This window comes from Schistocerca piceifrons, chromosome 3 (genome assembly GCF_021461385.2).
Source record: "Schistocerca piceifrons isolate TAMUIC-IGC-003096 chromosome 3, iqSchPice1.1, whole genome shotgun sequence".
Lineage (NCBI taxonomy): Eukaryota > Metazoa > Arthropoda > Insecta > Orthoptera > Acrididae > Schistocerca > Schistocerca piceifrons.
In genome coordinates, this window is record NC_060140.1 from 824,867,307 (window position 1) to 824,890,870 (window position 23,564).

The following is a 23,564-nucleotide window of genomic DNA, read 5'->3' on the forward strand; positions in this document are numbered from 1 at the left end:
GACAATGCACACCCCACATATCCAGGATTGCCACAGAGTGACTCCAGGAACACTTTTTTGAGTTTAAACACTTCTGTTGGCCACCAAACTCCCTAGACATGAACATTATTGAGCATATTTGGGATGCCTTGAAACATGCTGTTCAGAAGAGATCTTATAGATTTATGGACGGCCCTGCAGAATTTATGGTGGCAGTTCACTCCAGCACTACTTCAGACATTAGTCAAGTCCATGCCACGTCATGTTGCGGCACTTTTGCGTGCTCCCGGGGGCATTACACAATATTAGGAAGGTGTACCAGTTTCTTTTGCTCTTCAGTGTATAATATAGATCTGTTCCTCTTACCTGATGGACCTGGCTGAAAGCTCAGGAAATTCTGTATTTGAATCATCCTTTTTTATGGTCTGATAAATTCATTTTTTAAAAAATTGTTAGCCAGGGAACAGCATCGACAGAGATCCTGGGTACAGTATAGAGTGTGACCTGGTAAAGATTGCGTCGGCATCGAGACACACCAATGTTGAATTTGTATCTGTCCTGAGACGCCATGACCGGCCTCATTTGAACTCTTCTGTTGGGAGAGTTAATTTGGAGTTGGAACGGCTGCTTGGGTCAGGTGCGGGGGCTCATATTGGTGTGGTTCCTGTTGATTATCTCAGTAGGTGGGACTATACCAGGCACGGCCTACATCTCAACAGGAAAGGGAAGGGGAAACTGGCTGGGGTAATAGCAGGAAATTTAAGGGGGGGAGGCACTGCCATGAATGGTAAAATACCAGTGGTTACAGGTGTTGGAGCAGCACTTTTTTTAGGATAGGTAAGACAGAAAGATGTCAAGTTCTACGAGAGGTCAGGATTGAAACAAATCTTTAGTTTAGGAAAGAAATTAAACAGCACAATTCTAGCACATTGGATCACCAATCACAGCTATCAATTATAAATTTTCACCAATCACCAGAAATTTTATCTCCACCAAGTTGTATCTCAGTCCTAGGTAACTGCATTGATGAATTAAAGTCACCCAACCCAGTTGACATAATCTGCCTCTCTGAACACCGTGTGACCACTGGTATAGGAACTAGGCCTAAGCACAATGAGAAACTCAGACAGGAGAGTACTGCAAATGTTAGAATAAGGAAAGGTTCTCAGAAAAGTATAATTAAAAATAACGTAAGTATATTTCATCAAATTATTGGGAGTTTAAAGAATAAAGTAGATGAGCTTCTGGTTTGTTTAGAAGATTTAGAAGCTGAGAATGAAATAGATATACTATGCCTGTCTGAGCATCACATTGTTACTGATATGGATAAGGTAAATGTAAGTGGATATAAGCTCTCTGCGCATGTAATGAGAGAAAATATGAAGAAAGGAGGAGTTGCCATATATGTCAAAAGTTATCATTGTGCAAAAAGTATAGAAACAAAAAAGTTTTGTGTAGAGAAACATATAGAACCCTGTGAGCTTAAATTAAATAAAGGCACATTTATAATTGTAACTGTATATAGGTCCCCATCAGGAAATTTTCATCTATTTCTGAAAAATTTGGACTCCTTGTTGTGCTATCTCTCAGACAGGGGGAAGCAAATTATTATTTGTGGGGACTTCAATGTAGATTCTCTGAAAGAGGGTAATAGGAAAAATGACCTTGAAGTATTACTCGGTTCTTTCAATTTGACACCCGTTATTGATTTTCCTACTCGGGTGGTAAAGGATAGCAGCTCACTGATAGATAACTTCTTTATAGACCAAGATAAGTTTAACCAGATAAATGCTCAGCCTGTTGAGAATGGTCTTTCTGATCATGGTGCACAGCTAGTTACAATATATGACATAGCTCCATTCAGCAATACCAAACAGTCCTCCAAAGTAGTACGTTCAGTCAACAATTTAACAATTGCAAATTTCAGGGAAAGCCTACAGCAGTTAGACTGGGATGAGGTGTACCGTGAACCTGATGCCAATTTAAAATATAATTTATTTCATGACATTTTTGTAAATGCATTTGAAAACTGCTTCCCCAAGAAAATAGTTAAATATACTCGTAAGAAACGTTGTAACAAACCATAGCTTACTAAGGGTATAAAAATATCTTGTAACCGGAAAAGGGAAATGTATCTGACAGCAAGAAAGAGTAGTGACCCAGAAACTATCAAAAATTATAAAAACTACTGTGTTGTATTAAGAAAAGTTATTAAAAAATCCAGGAGTATGTGTATCATGTCTGAAATCAGCAACTCTGATAATAAAATTAAAACAATTTGGAATATTATTAAAAGAGAAACAGGTCAACCAAGAGCAGAGGAAGACAGTATTACCATCAAATTGAATGAAAACTTTACGAACAAAAAGTCAGAAGTTGAAAATATTTTTAATAATCATTTTCTAAATGTTGTGGATATAGTAGGATCCAGGTGTTCATTAGAAGATGCTAGGCTGTTAATGGAAGATGCCATACCTATGCAATTTGATACAATTGAAATCTCACCCACTTCTCCCTCTGAAATTAGGAAAATAATAAACTTGCTTAAAAGCAAAAACTCACATGGAATTGATGGCATTTCCAGCAAAATACTAAAAGCTTGTTCTCAACGGATAAGTAAGATTCTCAGCCACCTGTGTAATAGCTCTCTGGAACAGGGCATTTTCCCTGATAGACTGAAATATGCTATTGTTATACCTTTGCATAAAAAGGGGGATAGATCTGATGTCAACAATTACCGTCCAATCTCCCTTCTAACAGCTTTATCCAAAATTTTTGAGAAAGTAATGTATTCAAGAGTAGCTTCACATATCTGTAAAAATGAAGTACTAACAAAATGTCAGTTTGGTTTCCAGAAAGGTTTTTCAACAGAAAATGCTATATATGCTTTCACCAGTCAAATTTTGAATGATCTGAATAACCGAACACCACCCATTGGGTTTTTTTGTGATCTCTCAAAGGCTTTTGATTGTGTAAATCATGAAATTCTGCTAGACAAGCTCAAGTATTGTGGCATGAGTGGGACAGTGCACAAATGGTTTAATTCGTACCTAACTGGAAGAGTGCAGAAAGTTGAAATAAGTAGTTCTCGTAACATGCAAAGATCAGCACATTCCTCAAACTGGGGAACTATCAAGAATGGGGTTCCACAAGGGTCAGTCTTGGGTCCTTTGTTGTTCTTATTATATATTAATGACTTGCCATTCTATATTCATGAAGAGGCAAAGTTAGTTCTCTTTGCTGATGATACAAGTATAGTAATCACGCCTGACAAACAAGAATTAACTGATGAAATTGTCAATACTGTCTTTCAGAAAATTACTAAGTGGTTCCTTGTAAACGGACTCTCACTGAATTTTGATAAGACACAGTACATACAGTTCTGTACAGTGAATGATATGACGCCATTAATAAATATAGACCTTAATCAGAAGCATATAGCTAAGGTAGAATATTCCAAATTTTTAGGTGTGTCCATTGATGAGAGATTAAATTGGAAGAAACACATTGATGATCTGCTGAAACATTTGAGTTCAGCTACTTATGCAATAAGGGTCATTGCAAATTTTGGTGATAAACATCTTAGTAAATTAGCTTACTACGCCTATTACTAAGTGGTTCCTTGTAAACGGACTCTCACTGAATTTTGATAAGACACAGTACATACAGTTCTGTACAGTGAATGATATGACGCCATTAATAAATATAGACCTTAATCAGAAGCATATAGCTAAGGTAGAATATTCCAAATTTTTAGGTGTGTCCATTGATGAGAGATTAAATTGGAAGAAACACATTGATGATCTGCTGAAACATTTGAGTTCAGCTACTTATGCAATAAGGGTCATTGCAAATTTTGGTGATAAACATCTTAGTAAATTAGCTTACTACGCCTATTTTCACTCATTGCTTTCATATGGCATCATATTTTGGGGTAATTCATCACTGAGGAATAAAGTATTTATTGCACAAAAGCGTGTAATCAGAATAATAGCTGGAGTCCACCCAAGATCATCCTGCAGATATTTATTTAAGGATCTAGGGATATTCACAGTAGCTTCTCAGTAGATATACTCTCTTATGAAATTTGTTATTAACAACCAAACCCAATTCAAAAGTAATAGCAGTGTGCATAACTACAATACTAGGAGAAAGGATGATCTTCACTATTCAAGATTAAATCTAACTTTGGCACAGAAAGGGGTGAATTATACTGGCACTAAAGTCTTTGGTCACTTACCAAATAGTATCAAAAGTCTGACAGATAACCAACAAGTATTTAAGAAGAAATTAAAAGAATTTCTGAATGACAACTCCTTCTACTCCGTAGAGGAATTTTTAGATATAAATTAAGAAAAAAAAAAGAAAAAACATTAAAAAAAATAAAGTTGTTATATTAACTTAAGTATGTTGTTAAATTAACCTAATTATGTCATGTATTGGAAAATTTGACTCGTTCCACATCATTACGAAATATCGTATTCATGATCCATGGAACTAGTATTAATCTAATCTAATCTAATCTATCTCTTTTTGAAAGATTATCTATTGCTAACTGTTAAGTACATGCTTTCAGTTCAGTTTGCACGTCTTTGGTGAACTGTGACAGTGTGGTAATTGCGGGGTATCTCTCTGGCCACCTCCGCCTATTTGAGAGCCCATCTGGTCAGCTTCTTTATGATGTGACAGCTCATGCACGTCCTGTCACAGCTCTCGACTTTACACCTGAAGCTGGATTATTGTTATCTGTATCGGAAGATTCTTTTATTAGAATCTGGCAGTTGGAACCCGGTGATAAATTGGTAAGTATTGCAAATATCAGATTGCTAAAATGTTGCTTAGGTCAGTAAGACTTGTATCTATGGGTACTTCATCAAAAAATCTGTATAGCATTGTCTCATCATTAACGTGCAGACTCTCCACCCTATGAGATTAAAAAGTAACAACTTCAACGAAATGACATGCTAATGAATAACACATTCATAGTATATACTGGGCTTGTTAAAACCGATGCCTTAAGCATAAGTAATCAAATGTCTGTCCATTTTATAAGGAACTACAAAAGCTGATGGACATGATAAATAAAATTGGCTTTATTTGTAAAAACAGTAATTAAAATGCAATGGTTTGACATAAATCTTTCCATAAGTTGTAGGGACAGAAGGAGAATCTTGCCTTGGCAATGTGGGTACCATCTAAGAGCATTTTGTACATTCAGTAAATGCAAAATTATGAGATGAGTTTTTTGGGAAGAAACATATTTATAGATTCACCTAACAAGGGTAGTGACATAGGTTAATAATTGATTCTGTGGTAACTAATGAGGAACTTTGTCCCACAGCTACCAGTACTGAAGTGGGAAAGAAGATGTACCATAATGTTAGGCAATTATTTAATAATCTCAGAGATATTTAAGTTACCTACATAGAAGAAAATGAAAGCAAAGATAGAGCACAAACATCAGAGTGTTACTAAACATATGTTTTACAAACTGACAGCAATTTACACCAAAGCAGACTAACAGAAAAATTCTGTCAGCAGATAACATAGAACAGGAATGGCTTAACACTGAAAAATATATTGAAGTAGTTAGTTCCATAGATTATATTCAGAATAAACTACATTATGTCCTGCCTAATACTACTTAAGTCTCACTACCTGCCTAACGACATCACAGACCCTCGTTTTTCTCCTTATCTCTTTGAACCTGATCCTGTTTCTCAGACTCACTCCAAGCATTGCTCTCTCTGTATTGCCATTCGACAGACCCGGAACCAAATTGTGCTTGCTTTTTGTAAGTTTCATTGTTTTGAGCCCATATGTTGTTACTGGCAGAATGCATGTGTCAGACTTCCCTTTTTGAATTTATAGGGATAGGCAGTTTACGGATGATATCTGCAAAGCAAAGGTGGATGAAACATTTTCCATCTATGTTGATACCTTTCTGTCCCCAGGACAGACACTTGAACACATCCTTCAGAGCCATGGTGAATAATTTAGGTGATAATTGTGTCTGCTTGTCTGACACCTCTCCTCAAAAGAACTTCTACACTGCTCTAGTCTTCCTTTATTTTCACATGTAGAATGGCATTCTCATAAATGTAGCAAATTAAGTGGGTATATCTGTAGTCAATGTGAGCTCTGTCCATTGCCCTCAACATTGTGTAGGTCTTGACCATGTACAGAATTCCTCTATGGTGTAGAAGGATTTGTTAACAAGAAACATCTGAAATCTACATGTGAAAACACTTCTGCTATCTATCAGTCATTTTATTTCCATGTGTCAGCTTTATAACTGCATCTTTCACCCATTTCCGTGCCAAAGTTTGATTCATTAAAGGGCAATGCAGATTATTTTTCCTTCAAGTATTCTATTTGTGAATGTGTCTGTTGCTCTCAAACCCATATAAATTGTTGGTAACAAATTTCTTAAATGGATAAATGTACTGTGTGGTAATGGTTAATATTCCCAGCTTTTTTTAAAGAGATGCCTGCAAGATATGTGTGTATGAACTCAATGTGTAATTCTATTTACTTTCTTTTGTGCAGGTCCTAAAAACCACTAAGATTAAAATAGGTCCTATATTGGAAGATATCACTTTTGAACTTGATATGGAGGCAAACTCTGTTTCTTCCATCTTTTAAACATGTGTTAGGGAGAGAAAACAATGTCAAGAACCTGGCGCAAATAGAGAAGAGTGTTAACACTACAGTGAATACAAATATGAGTTGTAATAATATAAATGCAAGAAAACAGTGTAGTCAGATTCTACATAAATGTTCGCACACTGTTCTAGACTGCCATTGGGGAAATTGATTCTTAGTGGTTCTCTGCAGCAGTTGTAGCATTCTTCCATTTTCAGTTCATGCACAGACTGCATCGTCTCAGAATGACCTGCCAAGTCCTCTTCTGTAAGTAGAAAAAATAACTTCACTGAGTACATGTTTCTAAACTGGAGTTATTCTAAGTTTATTGAGTACTTATTTGCAATGTTAAGTGAGTTTTGTGTAAAAATATGTTCCAATAAACAATGGCTGAGAAGTGCTCAGTTAGTAAGTATGATGTCAGTGGCCTATATAGTGTTTGTGGGAACAGAATTAGATTGGTAAATGTGGCAGCTTGCTGCTGTCAGTCATTGACAGCTTACTGTAAACCCATGGAACCATGTTCTAGTCACTTGGTGGTGAGTTAATGAATGAACAGAAATTTACTGCCCTTCTCTTAACTTAATCGTGTTGCTGGTATACTGCACAAATCTCTTCCAGTCAGGAATTGCTAGCACTTATAGAGGGACTGTGCTGAGTGGAGCCACTTACCACAAATCCACAGTATATCTTGTAAGGTAGGTGTCAATATGTCAAATATAATGGGATTGACCATGTTAAATGAAGAACACTGCTTCTGTCACAGTGGGAGTCAATCTACACCTCTGGACCTCATTGGGAGACCTGAGACAACAGTGATGCATTTGACACCCTCAAGCTGTGAAAAGTACTCCAGCATTGAAGGTGGAGCAAGTGAAATCAACATTGTCGAATGCATATTGTTAGTGTGTTACCATTTAAGCAGGCTCTTCAGTGTGGTAGACAGTTGACAGCTCCAACCATTGAGACTTTTTACATAATAGCTCATTTAAACAACTGCAAATAAAGACTCAGTAATCTGTAAATAATTGCACTACCTAAACATGATCTCAGCGAAATTATTTTTATGTACTCACATGAGATAACTGAACAGGAAATGTGGAGGTCTGTGTATAAACTGAAAAGTGGGAGGCATTTGTGGTGGGGGAAGTTAACTTTCCCAGAAGAGCACTACAGTTGCTGTACAGGATGACTAAGAATCAATTTCCCTCTAACATTGTAGAACAATGTGCAAGGATCCAGGATCCACATAGATTCTGTCCATAAGCATGTCTTGCATTAGTATTATTAGTAATTCATGTCTGTATTCCACCACTTTGTGGAGAATAACCCCCCCCCCCCCCCTCCCCCCCAGGCATCTCTGCAGACTTCATTGACAGTGATTCATAAGAGAAGCTACAGAGGGGATGGTATAAATTTGGGAAATGAGACAGTCAAGAAAAACATAAGAAAATTATATATAAAAACAAAGATGAGGTGACTTACCGAACAAAAGCGCTGGCAGGTCGATAGACACACAAACAAACACAAACACACACACAAAATTCAAGCTTTCGCAACAAAACTGTTGCCCTCATCAGGAAAGAGGTAAGGAGAGGGGAAGACGAAAGGAAGTGGGTTTTAAAGGAGAGGGTAAGGAGTCATTCCAATCCCGGGAGCGGAAAGACTTACCTTAGGGGGAAAAAAGGACAGGTATACACTCGCACACACGCACATATCCATCCACACATACAGACACAAGCAGACATATTTAAATATGTCTGCTTCTGCCTTGTGTCTGTATGTGTGGATGGATATGTGCGTGTGTGCGAGTGTATACCTGTCCTTTTTTCCCCCTAAGGTAAGTCTTTCCGCTCCCGGGATTGGAATGACTCCTTACCCTCTCCTTTAAAACCCACTTCCTTTCGTCTTCCCCTCTCCTTACCTCTTTCCTGATGAGGCAACAGTTTGTTGCGAAAGCTTGAATTTTGTGTGTGTGTTTGTGTTTGTTTGTGTGTCTATCGACCTGCCAGCGCTTTTGTTCGGTAAGTCACCTCATCTTTGTTTTTATATATAATTTTTCCCACGTGGAATGTTTCCTTCCATTATATTGAAAACATAAGAAAGTTACTTTTAAATGTCCCCCCACCCCATGCTCAAACCCAACCAGTCAGGATTTTTAGTATGTTGTTCATTACACTCCTCCTACCACTGTACAACAATTTGTGACTACATGAATTTTTTTCTATAATTTTCCTTTATTGAATGGACTATAATAAAATTATCTTCAGGAGGCAATGTTCCAGTACTGCCAGTAGATACATTTAGAAGTGAAAAAACTAATCCTAGCTTTCAAAACTGTCATTTCCTTCATCAAGAGGAATAGTTTGGTAAAAATTAGAAAACAGTTGTGTTCCTCTCAACCTACCTTTCCTCCTTGGAATTTCATCACCTGGATATAAATACTGGTCAGGCATTCTGTCTCTTTGTAATTTATAGTTTTATCAAATGCATTTTCCTTTGATACTGTAAGTTACACAGCTTCCACCATATGTGTGGCATTACTAAAATTTGCTCGAGAATTGGGCAAGGAAAAACTAACACTATATGGGTGTGAAGTGTGGATATGAACTAATTGGGACATTTCTTATATACAAGCAAGTGAAATTTCAGTGGTAAAGGAGTCCATGCACCAAAAACCTGAAATATTGATGTGTTCACGACCCCCTCCCCCCCCCCCCCCCCCCAAAAAAAAAAAAACAACTTGCTAACTTTCAGAATAAATCTCTCTCTCTCTCTCTCTCTTCTCTCTCTCTCTCTCTCTCTCTCTCTCTCTCTCTCACACACACACACACACACACACACACACACACACACACACACACACACACACACACAGTGCTGGCCACACAATGTCAGGATTGCAGTTCAGCAGGTAGACTGAGATGGGTGGCAGTTGTGTCAGAGGGGTGGGTAGAGGGGAAAAAAGAGAGGCGGGAGGCAACAAGATGTGTTGGGGATGGCTAGCTAGCAGCTCGAATGGAGACAGCCAATTTGTTGCCTAGGAATGCAGGAGTGAGGTGCGGTAGATGCAGGGACTAAGCATGGGTGCCAGAGCTGGTGGGGAATGGCTAACGATGAAGATGATGTGGAGACATAAATTGGGAGAAGATGATAGACTAGAGGGAGGGGAAACTTTGGTGGAGGGTGCGGAGTGGGTTAATGAAAATCAAGGCCGGGCATGTTATAGGACTGAAGGTTGTGTTGCAAGGATAACTTCCATCTTTGTACTTCAGAAAAGCTGGTAGTGGAAGGAAGGATACATGTGGCCTGGGTGGCGAAGCAGCCATTGAAATCAAACATTACGTTCAGTCTCATGTTGTGCCAGCGGGTGGTCAACTTTGTTCTTGGCTGTGGCCATTTATTCTGGTGGACAGTTGGTTGGTTGTAACACTGATTTAAAAAGCTGTGCAGTGATTACAGCAGAGTTGGTACATGGCATGATTGCTTTCACATGTGACCCTGCCTCTGATGGGATAGGACAGGCCTGTGGCAGGGCTGGAAGGAAGTGCTGGCTGGGTAGACTGGGCAGGTCTTGCACCTGGGTCTTCCACAGAGATATGATCCCTGTGGCAAGTGGTTAGGAATCGGAATGGTGTAGGGATGGACTAGGCTGCCATGTAGATTGGGTGGGTGATGGAACACCACTTTAGGAGGGATGGGAAGGATCTTGCATAGTGTATCCCTCGTTTCAGGGCATGACGATAGATGAAGCCCTGGCGAAGGATATGGTTCAATTTTTCCAATCCAGCATGATATTGGGTGATGGGGGGCAGTCCTTTGTAGGAGGTTGTTCAGAATGGTGGGAGGATTAGAGTGTGTGATTATGTGCCACTGAAAATTTGTGTAGAACGCTGTCAGATCTGCAGATTTGTTGTAAATTCATATTACATTAATGCAAGTTCAGCACTAACTTTAGTATGATTTTTGAGGAATGAAAGTTCAGGTTGAGATATCACATCACCACATGGCACCATAATGGATGCAATAATAATTTTCTCAAAAAGGGAGCAGCACATCTGTTTTCTGTAGAACTTAGTAGAGTGAAGTTACAATGAAATGAACAAAAATGTCTTGTGAAAGAGGTGGTTAAAATTCACAGGTATGAAAGTTTCAGTGCTCAATGGATGCATTGATGTCCCTTGTGCTGTTTGTAATCTATAAATTTATTTAAAAGTAAACGAACTCATTTGCATACACAAAACTCTGTTAAACACATGGAGAATAAGGAGCCACAGTACTAAGAATTTTGTTTTGTGTCTCTTTCAAGATATAACTATGCAAATTTAGATTGGTTGTACTACACACACATTTGCTTCATGGAATTTTTATCATTTCTTTCATATTCCACCAGAAAGATGTCTTATTTATGAATACAGGTTAATTGCTTTATTGTATCCTGACAATAGTCTTTTGATTACAGCTGTTATTTACTTAAACTCATAAATGTTTGCTTTGTGGATGAAGTCGAACAACACACATTCAGCCACTGTAAATGGGGTTTTTGCAAGTCTGCAATGAAAGCAACATAGAGCAGCAAAGCTGTGACTGCCAGGCACCACTGCCAAGTCAGCAGCAATTCATGTTGCTAATAGTGCCCTATAAGCCACTGCCAACTTAGTGCAGCAACCAGGCTGAGTGCCATAGCACAAGGTCCACTGTGAGCCATCATTCTAGAGCGTTCATACAAAACTAAATTGCTACATTTATGCCAGCATATGTGTACTATAACTGCTCATAGATTCCTCATTTCTCTCCTCTTTTCTTGTAGTGATATACAGAAAGCAGTTATGTTGGGAATAGTAGGTAAGAGGTTGAGGGATGAATCTATGAAATATGTGACATGTATTCAGAGTAACCTGCCAGGCTGTGCACCTTATGAAGTGAAGTGAGTCACATGACATGGTATGTTGGTCTTGTCGATAAAGAGTGCAGTACAACAGGCAGTGCAGGTATAGCACTTGACTGAACCGTGATAAGCCTTGGATTCCAAACAAATATAGTCAGGTGTAGGCTAAATTTTGTAAAGGTGGAGTTGTCACAACATTAAATATGTGAATGTGGCTAGATGTTCACAGAGTGCCTGTGTTGTCTGTGGAGCTGCTTTTTTATTTTCATTTCTGCATCACACTCCATCTGGTCCTATCTTTAATTCCTTTCTTTTGTAAGGGACATCAAAGACAAATGCAAATCATACATTAATTGCATTCAGAACTGAAGGTAAAAATAGGAGTGAGTAGTAGACCATGTTATGACAGTTGCTGCACAATTAAGGTATTATCTTAAGTAGGATTTTTGACTCTACATCGCATGAGAATTGGTGAAAAGCAGTGAATTGTGGGGATTAGGCTTAGATAGCAAATTGATGGAATGTGACACCACTGACAGACCAAGTCCAAGGTCCATCAAGTTTGATGGCAAAAAAGTCTCCCCTGGATAAGTATTTTAACCAGTACAGCATAAGGACAAGATCAAGGTTGTGAGGATGGAAGAACTCAGCAAATCACTTGATATCAGTGAAAAGTATATGATGAAAATGTAATTACTAATTGTCCAACAGGTAAAGATTGAATTGAGGCAAAACAGGTTGAAGCTAGAGCAGTGCATGTGCTGAATAAAATATGTCACTCAAAATCAAACTATGAAAAATCTGGGATGGAATAATGATGATATTATTATGATAAGGATAGATTGCTGTTCACTATACTGAGGAGATGTTTAGTTAAAGACGGGGACAACAAAAAGACAGCTATACATTTGAGCTTTCAGCCCAAAGGCCTCCTACTGAAGTAGAAAATGCACAACACACACACATATGACCATCATCTCTGGCCATTGAGGCTGGACTGCATAACTCCAATTGCACCTGTCCAGCTGTCTCTTGGCTACAGTTTGTCAATGGCCATTGATGCGGACAGTCTGCTTGTTGCTCGATATGCCCACATACAAAGCTATGTAGTGGTTGCCGCTTAGTTTATAGATTACATGATTGCTTTCACAGGTAGCTATGCGTTTTTTGGGATAGGTGATGGCTGTGACTGGAGTGCAGTAGGTTGTGGTTGTGGTGGTGGTGGTGGTGGTGGTAGGAGGATGTATGGACAGATTTTGGTTGGTGTCTTTTATATAGGAGGGTAAGGTGTGTGAGTAATAGGCTAAAGGTGTTGGTCAACAAGAGCAGTGATTCTCTCAGTGGGGGCAGTTACTGGCCACTGGGTGGTTGGCTTTATGGACTTCAGGAAGCATGTAGAAGGTAGGAGTGCAGGAGTGGTAGGAGTAATGAGAGCGAGAGAGAGAGATTTTTTTTTTTGGGGGGGGGGGGGGGGGGGGTGTATTTCGGAGATGAGTCTTAAGGATTTGAGGAGAGCTTTGAGATCCTGATGGATTTCTGGAATAGGGTCACTCTGGCTGGGTTTGATGGTGGACAAATCTGACAGTTGGTGGAGTCCCTAAGTCAGGTAATCCCTTGGTACAAAACGGCAGTGGTGGAGCCTTTGTTGACTGATTATAAGGTTGGGATCAGTTTTTAGGTAGTGGATTGCAGTTTTTTCTATAGATGTGAGGTTAGTTTCTATGTTGGGGGATTTGCAGAAGTTTGAGGTTAAGAAATTCTGGAATGTTAACAGGTGCCGATTTGGGGGCAGTTGGCATGGATCATGGATGGATGGAGGAGTGAACTGAGCCAGGGCAGGGTTCAACATTGGCTTTGTGTTGAGTCTGATTGGTAGGGTTGGTGGTGAAAAAGTGTTTCTGCTGTAGGGATCAGGAGAATGAGAGAAGGCCTATAACAAGTCCAGTATGATTGAATTTGGAAGTGGGGCAAAAAGTATGGCCTTTGGAAATGGCTGATATCTATGTGGGACTAAGGCTTATTTAGAAAAAGTTTGATAACTGTGTTTCGGCTCTGTTTAGGTTCTGGATTCTGTGTGGTGGTGGGAGGGAGTTTCTGAAGATGTGGTAAATGTAGTAGGTCTGCGAGGCAGGGTTTATCAGCTATGAGGGAGGGGATGTGGGAGAAATTAGAATCGATTACTCTTGATTGAGAATGATGACACCTTCCAATGATAGGCATACCGTCACGTGCCCTCTATGCGCTCTATAAATGCGAGAGTACTTGGAGCCTCAGTGGCAGTAGCCGGACGACCTCAGGAGATGTCTCCCGCAGATGGAGACAAAACGTTAGGTGGGAATTTTATACGTTGACCACGGCCTCTCAGCCCGGAAGTTTTAACTGAAGGTATTTGAGGATCATTCCAAAGTAGAAGAGCAAAGACCAAGTATCATTTAGCTGGGTAACAGGCACTATTTCCAGATAGGCACTGAGCACTTAGTAAACTGCCAGTGCAGCAGAATACACTTGTAGAGGTGAGTTAGGTAGCAAAAATGGTGGGAGAGATCGCCTCCAGCCATCTGCACATCCGGCAGGGTTACTATAGCAAGAACACCAGGCTACCTAATTCTGTTCCTCTCATTATCACTTCACTAACTCTACTTACATGACACCACAAAAAAACTACACTGCTTCCTATAAGATAAAATTACTATCTTCTGCACTTTGGTGCCATGAGGTTCTGCAGTATCTCAACCTGTACATCAGTTTCTCAATAACCCAGAAAAACTAATGCTAACCCCTGTGTCAATGTATCACTAGTGCACGGTGAGGGTTCTGATGAGACTACAGATAAGACACCACTCCACACTTCCACCAGAAGGCATTGTGAATGCGGTTATTGACTGATCTTCAGCTCTACCACAATAATAAAAGGAAAATCTTAGTTAAGCAAAGTGCATTGTGACAGTAAAAAAGTAATGAATTTTCTAACTATGCAGTACAGGGCAGGGATCAAAGCTACAAATTTCAGTGGTGCAATAAACCGTTAAAAACACCTAGATGTCTGTTTTTATGTCTAAAAATGTATTGCAAGCAGCATATTACCAAAAACAAACAAGCTTTTAAGCAGTCAGAACTTTCTGTGTAATTGTAATCAAATTATTTCGATTGTATATTTCTTTAAACATTTATTAATACTTTTGTTAACACTGCACCAAAGCTACTCGACATTCTAATTAAAATTACTCTTCATCAATAAAATAATATTTCCTCTAGCAGGACATGCATACATACAAAAAAAAGAATACATACAAATAGTTTTCTTTCTCTAGATTCCTACTTAATTTACAAAGGAAATATATCTAAAATTTATTCAGAGTCCTTATGTGTGCAAGGAGAAAAAAATATCGGCATCTTCTGGAAAAAAGAACACAGTTCATATAATTCAAAGCCTCAAAAAAAGTAACACCTCATAGACTGTGACCATACATCTACATCACACTCTGCAAGCCATCAAATGGTTTTTGGTGGAGGGTACTTTCGGTACCACTAACTGATACCGCCAACCCTGTTCCACTCGCGAACAGTACGTAGGAAGAATGATTGTCAGTAAGCCTCTGTATTTGCTCTAATTTCTCGAATTTTGCCCTCGTGGTCAATATGCGAGATGTATGTGGGGGAAGTAATATGTTGTCTGACTCCTCCTAAAAAGTACTGTCCCGAAATTTTAATAGTAAATCTCTTTGTGATGTACAATGCTTCTCTTGTAATGTCTGCCAGTGGAGTTTGTGTAACATCTCTGTAATGCTCTCTCACCAGCTAAACGATCCTGTGACGAAATGCGCCGCTCTTTATTGGATATTCCCTATCTCCTCTATCAGTCCTATCTGATAGGGATCCATACTCAAGAATCAGGCGAACAAGCACCTTATAAGCCATTTCTTTCGTGGATGAGTTACATTTCCTTAATATTCTTTCGGTGATTCTGACTCTGGTGTCTGCTTTTCCCACTATCTGTTTTGCGTGGTCCTTCCACATAAGGTCACTCTGGATAGTTACATGTAGATATTTTATGGCAGATGCTGTCTCCAGCTGTTTGTCATCAATAGTGTAGCTGTACAGTAGTGGATTTCTTTTCCTATGTATGTGCAGTACGTTCAAAAATGGTTCAAATGACTCTGAGCACTATGGGACTTAACATCTAAGGTCATCAGTGCCCTAGAACTTAGAACTACTTACACCTAACTAACCTAAGGACATCACACACATCCATGCCCCAGGCAGGATTCGAACCTGCGTCCGTAGCGGTCGCGTGGTTCCAGACTGTAGCACCTAGAACCGCTCGGCCACCCCGGCCGGCTGCAATATGTTTTCATTTATTTACGTTCAGGGTCAACTGCCAGAGTTTGCACCATTCAATCAATTCTCTACAAGTCGCTTTGCAAATTTTTACTATCTTCTAACATTGCTACTTTGGTATGGACAACTGCGTCATATGCAAATAGCCTTAAAGTGCATCCAATGCTTTCTACTAGATCGTTTATATATATTGTGAACAGCAGTGGTCCTATCATACTTCCCTGTGGTACTCCACCATAGTGTTGGTGGAGGGGAGGTGGCTGTGGGGAATCGAGACTGCAGCACACTCTTGACCTTGACACGCGACTGGAATTGATGTTTGAGTGGCTGTTGAAGAACAAAGGACAGTTGCCCAGCGGATGTTGACAGCTGATCAGGCCAAATGGCTCAACTGGATGATGCCTACCTTGGTACGTGGATGGGCACATATAAATAGTGTGCCTCAGTGACTGCTAGTTTTGCTGTTGGCAATGGAGGTGTCATGTGTGCACCCTATTTGTTGGACTGCTGCAAAGTCATCATAATACAGATAGCAGTCATTGGGCAGCCGTGAGGAAATTCCAGTACTAGTGCTGAAAGTGTATCAACTTTTGCACTGTGTTGGTATAGAGGAGTATGCGAATAAGCAGTATGACATGTAAAACACATGAAAGACCACAAGATCTTGAAGTTAGTGTATGAATACCAATGACGTCAACTGGAAAGATCAGTCAAAAGATTGCACAGTTGAAACAAAAATGATTAAAAAGCCAAAAACATTGAAGGGAAAGAATAAGAAGGATGGTACAAAATCCTTAACATATCACTTTACTTTCTACTTTGTTTTATATTGTAACATTAGACCAGCCTAACCAGTTTATCACTAATCAGTGTTCATGAACTGACAGTTTCGCCAGCTGTGCAATACTTGTGTCCATTCACTTGTGGTGGTGTCTTCAAAGGTGACACCATCTCAACATACCAGAGACTTCTCAGTGTTTTTGAAACAGCTTAATAGCATATAATTAGACTATCTACACACTAAACAGTGCAGTTGTTGTTGCAGTGAGTACACAAATAACTGAAATGTTATCTACCTTAATAAATAAGATGGGAAACACAGGTAAATAAATTATGTTATTTGCCACATGTGAATTTCATAACCTAGTTGATTATGAGACTATCTGTATCATGTTGTTGTGTGGTCTTCAGTCCTGAGACTGGTTGGATGCAGCTCTCCATGCTACCCTATCCTGGGCAAGCTTCTTCATCTCCCGGTACTTAATGCAACCTACATCCTTCTGAATCTGCTTAGTGTATTCATCTCTTGGTCTCCCTCTATGATTTTTACCCTCCACGCTGCCCTCCAATGCTAAATTTGTGATCCCTTGATGCCTCAGAACATGTCCTACTAACCGGTCCCTTCTTTTTGTCAAGTTGTGCCACAAACTCCTCTTCTCCCTAATTCTATTCAATACTTCATCATTAGTTATGTGATCTACCCATCTAATCTTCAGCATTCTTCGGTAGCACCACATTTCGAAAGTTTCTATTCTCTTCTTGTCCGTACTATTTATTGTCCATGTTTCACTTCCATACATGGCTAAACTCAAACAAATACTTTTAGAAATGACTTCCTGACACTTAAATCTATACTCGATGTTAACAAATTTCTCTTCTTCAGAAACGCTTACCTTGCCATTGCCAGTCTACACTTTATATCTTCTCTATTTTGACCATCATTAGTTATTTTGCTCCCCAAATAGCAAAACTCCTTTACTACTTTAAGTGTCTCATTTCCTAATCTAATTCCCTCAGCATCACCCGACTTAATTCAACTACATTCCATTATCCTTGTTTTGCTTTTGTTGATGTTCATCTTATATCCTCCTTTCAAGACACTGCCCATTCTGTTCAACTGCTCTTCCAAGTCCTTTGCTGTCTCTGATAGAATTACAATGTCATCGGCAAACCTCAAAGTTTTTATTTCTTCTCCATGGATTTTAATACCTACTCTGAATTTTTCTTTTGTTTCTTTTACTGCTTGCTCAATATACAGATTGAATAACATTGGGGATAGGCTACAGCCCTGTCTCACTCCCTTCCCAACCACTGCTTCCCTTTCATGCCCCTCGATTCTTATAACTGCCATCTGGTTTCTGCACAAATTGTAAATAGCCTTTCGCTCCCTGTATTTTACCCCTGCCACCTTTAGAATTTGAAAGAGAGTATTCCAGTCAACGTTGTCAAAAGCTTTCTCTAAGTCTACAAATGCTAGAAACGTAGGTTCGCCTTTCCTTAATCTTTCTTCTAAGATAAGTCGTAAGGTCAGTATTGCCTCACGTGTTCCAACATTTCTACAGAATCCAAACTGACCTTCCTCGAGGTCAGCTTCTACCAGTTTTTCCATTCATCTGTAAAGAATTCATGTTAGTATTTTGCGCTGTGACTTATTAAACTGATAGTTCGGTAATTTTCACATCTGTCAACACCTGCTTTCTTTGGGATTGGAATTGTTATATTCTTCTTGAAGTCTGAGGGTATTTCGCCTGTCTCATACATCTTGCTCACCAGATGGTAGAGTTTTGTCAGGACTGGCTCTCCCAAGGCCGTCAGTAGTTCTAATGGAATGTTGTCTACTCCCGGGGCCTTGTTTCAACTCAGGTCTTTCAGTGCTCTGTCAAATTCTTCACGCAGTATCGTATCTCCCATTTCATCTTCATCTACATTCTCTTCCATTTCCATAATATTGTCCTCAAGTACATCGCCCTTGTATAGACCTTCTATATACTCCTTCCACCTTTCTGCTTTTCCTTCTTTGCTTAGAACTGGGTTTCCATCTGAGCTCTTGATATTCATACAAGTGGTTCTCTTTTTTCAAAGGTCTCTTTAAATTTCCTGTAGGCAGTATCTATCTTACCCCTAGTGAGATAAGCCTCAACATCCTTACATTTGTTGGTTGGTTGGTTGTTTTGCGGAACGAGACCAGACAGCGAGGTCATCGGTCTCATCGGATTAGGGAAGGACGGGGAAGGAAGTCGGCCGTGCCCTTTGAAAGGAACCATCCCGGCATTTGCCTGGAGCGATTTAGGGAAATCACGGAAAACCTAAATCAGGATGGCCGGACGCTGGATTGAACCGTCGTCCTCCCGAATACGAGTCCAGTGTCTAACCACTGCGCCACCTCGCTCGGTTACATTTGTCCTCTAGCCATCCCTGCTTAGCCATTTTGCACTTCCTGTTGATCTCATTTTTGAGATGTTTGTATTCCTTTTTGCCTGCTTCATTTACTGCATTTTTATATTTTCTCCTTTCATCAATTAAATTCAATATTTCTTCTGTAACCCAAGGATTTCTACTAGCCCTCGTCTTTTTACCTACTTGATCCTCTGCTGCCTTCCCTACTTCATCCCTCAGAGCTACCCATTCTTCTTCTACTGTACTTCTTTCCCCCATTCCTGTCAATTGTTCCCTTATGCTCTCCCTGAAACTCTGTACAACCTCTGGTTTAGTCAGTTTATGCAGGTCCCATCTCCTTAAATTCCCACCTTTTTGCAGTTTCTTCAGTTATATTCTATAGTTCATAACCAATAGATTGTGGTCAGAGTCCACATCTGCCCCTGGAACTGTCTTACAATTTAAAACCTGGTTCCTAAATCTCTGTCTTACCATTATATAATCTATCTGATACCTTCTAGTATCTCCAGGATTCTTCCATGTATACAACCATCTTTCATGATTCTTGAACCAAGTGTTAGCTATGATTAAGTTATGCTCTGTGCAAAACTCTACCAGGCGGCTTCCTCTTTCATTTCTTAGCCCCAATCCATATTCACCTACTATGTTTCCTTCTCCCCCTTTTCCTACTCTCGAATTCCGGTCACCCATGACTATTAAATTTTCGTCTCCCTTCACTACCTGAATAATTTCTTTTATCTCATCATACATTCCATCAATTTCTTCTTCAACTGCAGAGCTAGTTGGCATATAAACTTGTACTACTGTAGTAGGCGTGGGCTTCGTCTCTATCTTGGCCACAATAATGCATTCACTATGCTGTTTGTAGTAGCTTACCTGCACTCTTATTTTTTTATTCATTATTAAACCTACTCCTGCATTATCCCTATTTGATTTTGTATTTATAACCCTGTATTCACCTGACCAAAAGTCTTGTTCCTCCTGCCATCAAACTTCACTAATTCCCACTATATCTAACTTTAACCTATCCATTTCCCTTTTTAAATTTTCTAACCTACCTGCCCAATTAAGGGATCTGACATTCCACGCTCCGATCCGTAGAACGCTAGTTTTCTTTTTCCTGATAATGACGACCTCTTGAGTAGTCCCCGCCCGGAGATATGAATGGGGGACTATTTTACCTCCGGAATATTTTACCCAAGAGGACGCCATCATCATTTAACCATACAGTAAAGCTGCATGCCCTCGGGAAAAATTACGGCTGTAGTTTCCCCTTGCTTTCAGCTGTTCGCAGTACCAGCGCCAGCAAGGCCGTTTTGGTTAGTGTTACAAGGCCAAATCAGTCAATCATTCAGACTGTTGCCCCTCCAACTACTGAAGAGGCTGCTGCCCCTCTTCAGGAACCACATGTTTGTCTGGCCTCTCAACAGATACCCCTCCGTTGTGGTTGCACCTACGGCACGCAAGCCTCCCCACCAATGGCAAGGTCCATGGTTAATGGGGGGATCAGTATCATAACAAGCATTTGTTCCTCAAGAAGGTAGTATACATTAAGTACTCTGTTCATTGCTAGGTATGTACAACTATCAAAATCTTGACGTTGGTGGACTTTCAATATCCTTTATCTGAAATCTGCAGAAATCTGCAATAGAAATGATTGAAGAATGGTTGGAATCAGTTGCCATAGCTGATTAAAACTGACACTGTATAAATTCTTTAATATCTGTTGAATAACTACCCTTGATTGAATCTTCTTCACCATCATCTGAACAATAAACTGCCCCCTTAATCAGTGCCAGAATTGAACAGAATAATGGCTGCCATATAGACTGAGATTGACCTCCCAGCTGCTAGTGAAAGGACGGTCTTTTAAAAAAAATCTGTGCCCCACTGTTTAATGATTTTGGGCTCAACGAGAAAAAGAAAGAAACAAGCTCTGAATTACTTGTGCAAGCCCTCTCTGAAGATTATTTCTTTTTTACATCTAGCACCAAAAAAATCTAAGCGAGGTTTCAGACGTTATTTGTAATTAAATGTCCCTCATATGTTAAAGTATTTATTAAAATCCTAGTAGTTAACTTTAAAACCATTCACAACAGATTACCAGAGTTTGGAGTGCTCCTAAAAAGCAGTGAAGCTCACATGATACAGAAAGCTGGAAACACCTAAGGAGTGAGATTTTTCGGGAATATTTAAGTATATATTGAAAGAATATGCTTACGGGAAATGGAGGTGGTGTATTTGTTGCATTAGACAAGAAAAATAAAATGCATCAGGGTAGAAATGGAAGCCTTATTCAAGATGTTTGGGCAGGACTCAGTATCAGTGAGCAGGCATAAAATAGCAACTGGATCCACATCAGTTCCCCAGTTTTAATCATTGGAGACTTTAATCACCCAGCAATCAATTGGGAAAATTACAATTTTATTAGTGGTGGGCATGGCAAGACATCTTGTGAAAATTTACTAAATGTCTTCTCAGAAAGCCACCTAGAACAATATTATGAAGAGGATAGTTGCTACTCACTGTATAGTGGAGATACTGAGTCACAGATAGTAACAACAAGAAGACTATCGGAAAATGAGCTTTCGGCCAACAAGATCTTTGTTGAAAATAGACAAAAAACACACACACAAGTGCGTGCGCGCACGTGCAAACACAACTCACACACAAATGACCATAGCCAGAGTCTGTCTTCAGTGGCCGGAGTCTGTGGTCAAGTGTGTGTGAGTTGCATTTGCATAAGTGTTTGTGTGTATGTTGTCTATTTTTAACAAAGGCCTTATTAGCCAAAAGCTCACTTTCTGACAGCCTTAAAGGTTGTGCCTATCTGCAGCTCAGCAGCTCCATTTTTCCATTGTTTAACCATCTACAACAGATAGTTTAGAACCCCACTCATGATGAAAATCTATTAGATCTGATGGCAACAAACAGACCTGAACTTTTTGAGAATGTCCACATTGAAACTGGTATCAATGACCATGAGGTACTTGTAGCAACACTGATTAACACAGACAAAGGACAACTAAAACAAATAGGAGGATTATGTTCTGTAAACTAGATAAAGAGGCAGTAGTAACATATCTCCATGAGCAACTTGAAACTTTCAGAACAGGGTATGAGAGTGTACAGGAACTATGGCTCACCTTTAAAAGAATAGTTGACCAATCTCTGGATAGGGGTGTACCCAGTAGAATAGGTCATGATGGGGGAGGCCTCCTTGGTATACAGTCGCCATAAAGAAACTTCTAAAAAAACAGAAACTACTTTATAATAGGTGTAAAACAAAGCATAGGACTATTTACAGAGAGATGCTGAATGACACAGATTTGGCTGTCAAAAGACCAATGCATGAAGCTTTCAGTGATTACTGTAGCAGAATACTGTCGAACAACCTTTACAAAACCCAAAGGAATCCTAATCGTGTGTCAAGGCTGTAAGTGGCACCAAAATTAGTGCCTAATCACTCATATACAAGACAGGTACTAAAACTGGAGGCAGCAAAGCAAAAGCAGAAATGCTGAATTCCATTTTCAAATGTTCCTTTACAAAGGAAAACCCAGGAGTATTGCCCTAGTTTAATTCTCTTACCACTGAAAGATAATGAAATAGATGTAAGTGCTAGGAGCTTTGACAAACAGCTGAAATCAGTAAAAATCAAACAACGCCCCCAAAGATTGATGGAATCCCTAAGTTCTATACCCAATTTCCAGCTAAATTATTGGAAGAAAGCACAGGTCAAAACTGTCTGCAAGAAGGGTAGCAGAAGTGGTTCACAAAACTATCATCCAATATCCTTGAAATAAATTTCTGGTAGAATCTTAAAACATAGCCTGAGGTCGAACATAATGAGATATATCCAACAGAATGACCTCCTCCAGGCGAACCAGCATGTATTTTGAAAACATCGATCGTGTAAACCCAACTCACATGCCAAACTGAAAGCCATGGATCAAGGCAGTCCGGGATATGCAGTTTTTCTCAATTTGCAAAAAGCATTTGACTCAGTACCACACCTACATTTACTATCAAAAGTACAATTGCATAGACTGTCAAGTGAAATTTGACTGGATTGACAATTTCTCTGTGGGTAGGACACAGAGCATATTGTATTGGATGGAGATTTATTGACAGGTATAAAAGTAACTCCAGATGTGCCCCAGGGACATGTATTGTGACCCTTGCCATTCTTGCTGTATATTAATGACCTTGCGGACAATATTAATAGTAACATCAGACTTTTTGCAGATTATGCAGTTATCTATAATGAAGTATTGTCCGAAAGCAGCAGCAGAAATAGATATGATAAGATTTCAAAGTGGTGCAATAACGGGTAACTTGCTTTAAATGTTCAGAAATGTGAAACTGTGAACTTCAAAAAATGAAAAAAACATAGCATCCTATGACTATAACATCAGTGAGTCACAATTGGAATTGGTCAACTCACAAATACCTGAGTGTAACACTTTGTAGGGAAACAAATAGGATTGCCCACATATGCTCAGTCATAGGTAAAGCAGGTAGCAGTCTTCAGTTT

The 23,564-nt window shown here is 39.4% G+C and overlaps 1 protein-coding gene across 1 annotated transcript in view; it reads left to right on the top strand.

Moving 5' to 3' along the window:
• Positions 1 to 23,564, top strand: part of LOC124789707 (WD repeat-containing protein 54-like) — a 68,139-nt gene that overhangs the window by 39,367 nt on the left and 5,208 nt on the right. Inside the window, exon 4 of the mRNA XM_047257159.1 lies at positions 4,556 to 4,781. Within this exon, the coding sequence (XP_047113115.1) occupies positions 4,556 to 4,781 (226 nt within the window). The remainder of the gene's footprint in view (positions 1 to 4,555; positions 4,782 to 23,564) is intronic.